This window comes from Sipha flava, unplaced genomic scaffold (assembly GCF_003268045.1).
Source record: "Sipha flava isolate LNK unplaced genomic scaffold, YSA_version1 288_pilon_pilon, whole genome shotgun sequence".
NCBI lineage: Eukaryota > Metazoa > Arthropoda > Insecta > Hemiptera > Aphididae > Sipha > Sipha flava.
The window spans coordinates 5,705-15,137 of record NW_020272957.1 but is presented as its reverse complement, the minus strand read 5'-3'; the positions used below and the strand labels follow the sequence as shown (position 1 = coordinate 15,137).

Here is a 9,433-nt window from a genome sequence, read left to right as displayed (position 1 = left end):
ATTTTCTCAAATTTAATAGTTGATCTCGATACGTTAAAACTTTTTTGCTGCAATTTTTTGACATGCCTTCATGGACTTGTTACGGATATACATAAATGTGGGTCCTTGCGACTTTTACTACATAGGAGGGACCACATAAAACATAAATAATGGAAATCAAATGAACATTATAGAAAGGAATAATTAAGACCAGAGGGTAACACAAACACATACTATATATGAGTTGTGAAGCTATATTTCAAAGTATTATAATGAAGGCAATTAATAACAATGCACAACAAAATATGGGATATGAGCGAAAGGTAATATTATTGAGGTCAACCATTAAAATACCAAATTTAGCAATTCTTTTTAATAATAATTGTAAATAACTTATTCCATAGAGATGCGCGACTGATTCCACGAAACTTGAGTAATTAGCACCTCAGGGTAGTAACAATAATTGGGAATAACCTTGTTCCAAAGTACTATGTGGCCAATTTCCACGAGACCTGAGTATATAAGGGGGTTGGGAATAGACCAATATTCAGATGTGTTTAAGACGTGTATTAGCGAGCACATTTACGCCAGTATATTTGTTAATTAAACGTGTACTTATAAATATTTCAATAAATAGTTTAAATTAGTTTAAGTATTTTTTTTATTGGAATTATCCCAAAACATCTTCATCTTTACGGTCTAACTGTCGCACGCAACAGACTACTGCTTCAACAGAAGCAGTCAAATTGGACTGAAAAATTTTTTTCCATTTTTTTGGCATTTCTATAAATTAGAATAAATCATTAGTTAGCATATTTGTTCCAACACATAGATAATTATTATATTTTAATAATGTTATGATATTAATTTACAAATTTTCACACATTTTTCATATTTTATTATTCTTTAGTTTGCCAATTCAAAATGTATTCCAAAATTAATTGATTATTTCAGAAAGAGCTGTGTAAGATGCTGATTTTTTTTATATAATTTGTTTTATTTGAATTTATTGGTTAGGTTAGGTTTTGTTTAACAAATTATATTACTGAATATTAAAAAATGCTACTAGTAATTTGTCAAGAAAAAAACATTTATTCATTTTAATTATTTCAATTTTAAATATTTGTCAAAAAAAAAAATATTTATGATTTATGTATGTATGTTAAAAATGAAGTTTTTGTGCATTTATTGATGTAATTTTAATAGATGTACTCTTAAAATTACAACTGTTTGTATAAGATTTTCAAGATTAAATATAAACCAATTATATTTTCAATACAATAGGAAAAATATTTTTTTAAGGAATACTTTAATTGAAAATAGACAATGAATAAAGATTCATCAGTAAAACTAATTAAGTATAACATTAAAAATAAAAAATTAAATAAATATTCGTTGTTTGTTATCATTACTAATTATTCATTACATATTAACACATAATATAGGTTATATAGGCGCAACTAGGGGGGACTTAGCCCCCTATAAATATTCCATGTCATACATGACATACAGCATACTTAACTCATAGTAGTATCACATACAAAAAAAGACACATTGCAGTAAATTCAATTTGGCTCAGAATCTAAAATATATTAACATGGTATATAAGAGTAGGAGTAATCTACAAGTTATTTTAAGGTTTGGTAGGAGGGCTGTAGCCCCCCTAGATTTTTTACCTTAGTCGCGCCTATAGTAAGTTACATTTACTAGCATGAAAAATGAATATCAAATTTCTGAGTAAAAATAAGGCTATGTTTTGACAATTATATTTATAGTAAAAATGTAGAACATTTGTATATATTTTTGAATATTTGTGAATATACACATGATATGATGACAAATTATAAATACTGATAAACAAAAATGACTATACTATAAATATATAAATAATTTATTATTAAAAATAATAAAATGTCATTACAGTTATTTTAATTATATAATTAAATTATTTTTTTTATGTGATAAATCTAAAATATATAATATTATAATACTACATTTCTTGTTTCAAAATAAGGCACAGTATGAATAAAAATAACTTTTAAAAAATGGACGGATTACAATAATTATCAAATTAGATCCATAAGTTAAAATGCTTACAGAATAATGGCAGTCTTAAAAAGTGGTTTGTTATTGTTTTTTTAAATTAATAAAGAAAACGTTGAAAAAAAAATATATTTATGTAGAAAGTAATAATACAAAAATGCTTAATGATTAAAAGTTGCAAATACGTGAGAAGTCCATTAGAATATGAGAAGTTCAATGTTAGGAGATTGCATTTCGTAGATCACTCGATATTGTGTATAAACACATAACCAGCAATAAAACTAAAAGTAAAATTAATTAATTTGATAATAAAATGTATTTATAATTGCAGGCATTATTATGTAAACTTACTTGCATAGCAGCAACGATCCAATAAATGACTGCAGCACATACCATGTGAATCTATTATAACAAAATTCATGTTGATATTAGTAATTTAAAAGCTTTTATGGTATTTTCTTTTTGTATGAGGTATTTCAATGAAAGTATTCATATAGCAGCATGCATTAATAAAGATGAAAAAATATAATATTATTACTGTAACTTATATTAATTAAAATTAAATTTCAAAAAATGAATTATGCCTTAGATTGTGAAAATTAAACAGTGTAATTTTTTTTGATTTTAACTATATTAATATTATTATTTTATTAAAATTAAAGTATTATAAAAATAACTTACATAAATATAATACCCGTACAGCAACCAAATGGACCAAACTAGCAAAAAAATGACAACAAAACCCATACCAATTAACCATGGTAATAAAAATCCTCGGAGATTGTTGGTTAAGCCTTTCAGTAGCAACAGTGATGAACCAATCATATAGGCGAAAAACATTAAAGTGTAAACCACATAATAATTTAGTTCTAGAAAAAGAAAATAGTTAAAAAATTTATATCATTATTCTAAATATTATAAATTTATAAATGCAATAATATAACATTTACTTAAATATTAAATTGTTAAATACACCTCTGAAATATTTGTTTAAAACTACTTATTATTCATACATTTAAGTAATTTAATTTTAAAATAATAAAATAAATTGTGGTAGAATTCAGAGTACACAACATAGCCAACTATGAGATGTAAAAATATTTGTTTTTATTTGTTTTAACTTACCACGTAAATTTGTTTCAAAAAATGGATTATACATTTGAGTTGATTCACCGCCATTTTGCATATGTACAATTAGTGCCATCAAAAAAATGGATATTGCCTATACATAAAAAAAAATTGAATTACTTATTAAATATAACAGTAAAGTGAAAAAAATAATAAGTATTGATTTACAATTGTGTAGGCAGCTACAAATTTGCATCCAGTTTTCACATCAGGATATACAATAATTGGTGTCCAAAAGGTTTTTAACAGAGTCATTATTACTTAGGATTTGTTTTAAAACCAATAAAATCTATAAAAATAATTTTGTATAGTTCAATGAGTATAATACTTTAAAATATTAAAACCATTTATAAATGTTAATTTTATTTTCTGACTTTCAATAACTGAAATATAATTATATAATTATTATATAAATTAAAATATTATTATAATTATTACATCTAGACAGTAAATATTCTATGAAATTTCACATAACTTAGCAAGCCCAATAAAATTTAAATCAAATAATAGTTATGAAATAACATTAAGTATATTACGTAAATAATTAAAAATATATAGAATGTAACAATTTTATTACTCCTAGTTGATTTTGAATGTATTAACCATGAAACTGATGAAATAGTTGCGATAACAACAATAATTATGTAAGAAAAAAATATTAATTACAATTGTATAGGAAAAGTATAAGTATAATATATTTAGTTTGACCAATTATAGATTAACTAAAGAACTAAGAACATCGTACAACCATAAATTCTACTAAACTGGGTAGATAAGATGTGAATATACTTGACTAAACTGCTATCATGGCCGGTTGGACCGTTTTTGTCCAATGGTACCTGGTAAAACAGTTGTAGATCGGATGAATGATTCAATAAAATTCTTACCAATTGGATCAATTAAATCCCTATCTACTGCAAGTCATATTGAAATAACGGGAAATCTATTAAGCTATAACTTAGGGTTGATCGAACTTTTTGTTTAAGGTAAACTATGTGCCATCATAGAAAACTATAAAAAACCCTGTTGTTGACTTTGGAAATCAAACGGATTATTAAACATACAAATAATTTAATATCAAGTCGACATACAGGAAAAGGATAGTGTGCATGCAGTCCGTCGTCGTACGATACGTATGGTTAACGAATGACGACGGTACGAACGTAAAAAAATGTGATAACTTGAAAAACATTCCACACACACTTAAACATGCGCGCGCCAACGAATTCCTTGACACAAAACAACCGCGCCCGGATGCGACGACCGGGCGCGATCGAAGAGACGAAAACCCATCGCGAAAAAATATACTTACCGAGGAGTCTCCGGTGCTGTTTGCCTTCTCGGACGACGGTTTTTGTCACTCGAACGTCGACCGCTGTCTGCAGGGGGGGAGGGGGTTCAGCAGCTGCTGTTGTCGTCGTCACGGAACAGTATTCGCTGACCGATGTCTGGGCGCAGGTGATGCTCGTCCGCGCGTTTCGTGTACACTGAGGGGATACGATGGTTATTAAATGAAACGTTATGAAATTACAATATCGCGTTACCACCGAGGGAGGAACGGAATGCCGAGTGATAAGCGTTATCGCGGGCGTGTCGCACTTGTTGCTGCCAATGAGCTCCTATATTGTTATTGTCGTGGTGCGCGCGCGCAACGCAATCGTCCTCTTCACGTCGTCCGGAGGTCCGCGGGAGGGGAATGGTTCAGACTGCGGTGGCATGTCATACTTGAGTGCGGTGCGTGCACATGTCACGGACCCTCGACTGACGAGTAAGGGGAACGGGGGAAACGGTATTTCGGCAAAATATAAGCAGGTGGACGACGTTGTTTTACTTATACCCGATTACATTTCTCTGCTCGATTTAAATTTCAATAATAATTTATACTTGATGGTACCGATTTGTTGTTGGCTTTACTTTTTTAGAATATCAATTCTTCAATTCGCATGTAATTCAATTTAGTTCGAACGGTGAGAAATCAAATTTCAACAAAATATAGATAGTAGGTTGGGTACCACTGATGTGTGTCTTAGAATGGAACTTACACGGAATTTTAATATAGGTATGCATTACCGTTATGTTATACTCGTATATAAGCAGCTTTGTAAAAGATACTTTTTAAAAGTATTCAAATACAAACATAGAGGATACCGGTTTTCAAACGTACTTAAAATACGTGTTTGTAAGAAAAGTATTCAAGTACAAATACAGATACTTCAAAAAAGTATTCATAGATACTTTCAAATACTTAAAAAATTTCATATCGTTGTTTAACTTATAATCAGAAAAAAAATGTAAAATAATTTTAAAAATATATTCATGTCTTACATGGCTGCAACGAATAAAATGGTTCTGAGTTCTCATAGGCCATAAATTAGAATTAAAATGTAATTGGAAAATAAAAATAAATCAAATTGCCAATTTTGTTATAAAATTGTTAATTGTTATGGGTAGTCATACAGTATACTATATTTTTTAGTCATAATAGTGTATAATTACAAATTAAGGAAATTCAATCTGTGGTATATTGTTGTAAACTATATATAGAGTTCATAGGTTCTGGTATTTATTGTGGAATTGGCTGGAATAGGTCTGTACGGAAATTGTTTATTATATGTCTAGGGATGCACATAATATCGATATTATTCTAATATCAATATATTATAAATTGATAAAAATAATTATATTGATAATTATCTTTCGATATTTTACTGATATCATGAATTATATATTATATTATATTATGAAATATTATATTATTATAAATTATTATCAATAATATATTGTTATAATATATTATGAATTGACGATAATAATTATATCAATATTTTTTTTAAATAACATAATTATCGTTTATTATATTTAAACAGGGTTGTATTTTAAATGTTGACACCCCCGTGCATTTAATTTATGCCACCCCTCTCCCTCCTCAAATTAACATTATTTGTAGGTATAAAATTACACTAATTATTTCATCCGTGATCGAAATTCTTTAATATTTTCTATACATTAATGTATTTAATGTTCATAGTATGTATTTCAATATTAAAATCGAACTTGTCAATTAATAAATGAAAATAGATACATCGATTTTTGAAATATTTTGCGCATCCCTAAATAAGCCACTTTATTATACTTGAGCAACACGGATAAATAATTGATGAATCTTATTAATATAATATTAATAAATGAAAAGCATAAGAACATACCAAGACAAGTATGCGTTTCTGTGTTTGGAAAAATAAACCATTAAAAACGTTACTTCGGGTACACCATGTAGAGATTTTTTCTTTGTACCCATAAATTACCTTGGATTATAATTTACCAACCCAAGACCAATACTATAAAACAGTGTATGCAAGGCCGGCACTAGGTTTTGTGAGACCCTAGATAAAATATTTCGGAGTGCTCTACAAACAGCTTTTACAAAATAATAGTGAAAACCAAAAAGATACATTTCACTTTAAATTTATAAAATGATCTTTGTTGTTGACCATTTGTATTTTTTTTAATCTTATGAAGAACTTAACAAGCCACAAGTTTATGTGCATGTAATTAATAATGTTTCAATAAGTTGTATGGTTAAATGTTTGATAAAAACTGAAACCTCAAACTTTTTTAGTATTCCATTTAGTTTTTCTTCAGTATTTCGCGTTTCAGTGTGGGTTTAGGTTATCAGACCGGAGCAAATAAAAATAAAAATCTTGAATTATGACCGCTACCACCTAAAAGACATATTGGTGTTTTATTTTGCTTGTAAATCATATTAAAATTTACTATTTATGAATAAAATATGATTATTTAAGTATACGAAGGTACATTAATGTTATTTAATATTATCATTTTTATGAACAAAATTTGGCCATCTCACAAAAATAGTATCAGTTCTTAGATATTATTTGTAATTAAAATATTAATAATTTGTGTGCTAATTGGAAATATACCATTTCTGTTCAAAATTGTTCACCTTAGTCTTCTTCAAAATAAAAAATAAAAAATGTTGTCAATGAAATTTTAATTTGCATTTTCCAATTTCAATTGCTATTTATAGTAGAGTTTATTGTGGTGTTCTTAAGCGTATATTGAAGTTCTAAAAATGTATTTCATTAATGCTATTACTTCTGAGCCTTGGTTATAAGATATTCATGTGATAACAAATTATACATTTTTAAGAAGAGCCAACTATTAAATATCTTAACATTTTTGGAGTAAATACAATGTATTATAATATAACATATATTATCAATGGAGTAATAATTATAATTGATAATTTTTGTATATACGAGTATATAACAAGACAAGCAGCGCGGCGCTTCATATAGGCAATTTAAGTGTTTTCTTAAAATTCTATTTAATATTCCATCATTGATGAAGAATTTCTAATACTATATAGTTTATATTTTCTCCTTAATCATAACATTTATATTAATCATATTATATCAATTAAAAAATTGATATTTAGTAAAATTTATATTTACTCGTATGTTCGATAAAACTTTTTTACAGATATCTATACAATTATTTCTCACATAGAATTAATTTCTACACAGATAACAAATTCTTTTATTAGCTATTAATAGAAATAATGAAAACCATATTAATGTTATAAACAGGTAAAAATAAATATTTTTGATTAAGAAAATTAAAAATGTCGGGTAGTTTCTAAAGCCGAATCTTTCTTTAATTTACAATTAAATTACAATTTTATATTTTTAATATGCGAGTACATTGTACAAAATACTAAAACCGTAGATTTTATTATTTAAATAATAGTTTTAATAACATTTTCTGACGTTATAAAAGTCGAATCCCATTCATTTTTCGACTATTTACCAATTTAGTTAATATTTTATTTAATATATTTAAAACAACAGTAAAAAATGAATTCTGTAAGTAAATTTAAAAGTAGTAATAAAATGTTGTTCGTTGTGGAGTCACGAAAACGGCTACTTACGTAAACAAGCATTTAATGCTAACTTATTCAGAATACTGAAAAAGTCTAAGATTTAGTTTTAAATAAATTTCCAGAATATAAGCGCTTATCTTTATTTATAGATTGCATAAGACGTTGCCTAAAAATAAATTGTTATAAATTTAGTATGTAGCACGAAAAATTGCAAATTTTAGGTTTTGGAGTTGATCACCTAGACAAAAATATTATTATGAATACAAATAAACAACAAACATTGTCAAATCAAAATAAAATAATATTAAAAATAATATATTAAAATATTTTATATTAAGTAGGTATACTATTATATTACTTTATATTTAAACTTTGTTTAAATATCCTATTTATTTCATATAGTACTGATATATAGTATCATATAGCATTCATTATAAACTTACTATTGTAAACCAATAATTATAATTTTCTGATTTGTAATTTGATCTTATCAATCGATAATGGTAGGTATACCGATATAATTATAGCGTTGCTATTGTTACTTATGAAATAAATAAATAATGTATAAACATTTTATAAAGTTATTTTCTAGGTTTAGATATTAATTCTATACACTATTTATTGGTTAATGATATGAATAAAATATCTATAAAAAACAAATTATTTAAAATATTTATAATTGCATAGTTATTATAATTTGAAAAAAAATATTCATATGACATATCGTAATAATCAAAACTCGTAATAATAATATAATATTAATACAGAATAATTTCATTAATTATTTTCATGAGACGTAACTTTTTACATCACTATGCATATTTTTTATAAATTTGATCGATTCATAGCACAAAAAGGTTGTAAATACCTAGTAATGATTTTTGTAATTTTTAATACATTTTGCATTTACAACATTTATGTGCTGTGTCATCAATTTAAATTGATGTAGTATACATTTATTAGTTTTATGCTCAGTTTTGCAGTTATCTTTTAGTTATGTTTGATAACCTTGACGTTTTATTGCTTTAGCAATGTTAATTATTTGATCAATAGCCAATCAGTAATTTATAAATTCATAAATTTGTATTTAAATGTATTGGTTTTATCATGAGGTGTTTTTTTTGTGTCTATATTAACAATTTCGACTAAAGTCACTATATTATTTTTACAGAAAGATTTCACTAATCATCGTAACTATGAGAAATTTCTCATAATTTCTTTGAATTTCTAATTGTAAATGATGTTTAATTGGAACTTTGAAGGGAGTTATTTTACGTATTTCCAAACACTTTCCTTAATATTTGCGAAAAACTGACGAATAGTTATAACTTTAAACATAGCGCACATATGTCGTTAATGATAAAGCTATTAAAATAACAA

The 9,433-nt window shown here is 26.2% G+C and overlaps 1 protein-coding gene across 2 annotated transcripts; it reads right to left on the bottom strand.

Moving 5' to 3' along the window:
* Positions 1-2,112: 2,112 nt before the first annotated feature.
* On the bottom strand, positions 2,113-4,739 carry LOC112685705. 2 transcript variants are annotated; one of them, XM_025557658.1, is made up of 6 exons: positions 4,463-4,739; positions 3,319-3,439; positions 3,148-3,244; positions 2,704-2,891; positions 2,374-2,424; positions 2,113-2,303 (listed from the first exon to the last, which is right to left on the bottom strand). In XM_025557658.1, the coding sequence occupies exons 2-6, from the start codon at positions 3,403-3,405 to the stop codon at positions 2,220-2,222; spliced, it is 507 nt and encodes a 168-aa protein (XP_025413443.1). In that variant the 5' UTR covers positions 3,406-3,439; positions 4,463-4,739; the 3' UTR covers positions 2,113-2,219. The 2 variants fall into 2 exon arrangements, with proteins under 2 accessions (XP_025413443.1, XP_025413444.1); XM_025557659.1 differs by lacking the exon at positions 4,463-4,739 and adding an exon at positions 4,242-4,433.
* Positions 4,740-9,433: the final 4,694 nt, after the last annotated feature.

Coding starts and splice junctions, on each gene's coding strand:
- LOC112685705 (XM_025557658.1), bottom strand. CDS start 3,405: ATGACTCTGTTAAAAACCTTTTGGACACCAATTATTGTATATCCTGAT. Junction 3,245..3,318: donor TTGTAGCTGCCTACACAATT/GTAAATCAATAC, acceptor TTTTATGTATAG/GCAATATCCATTTTTTTGAT. Junction 2,304..2,373: donor GGATCGTTGCTGCTATGCAA/GTAAGTTTACAT, acceptor TTTTACTTTTAG/TTTTATTGCTGGTTATGTGT.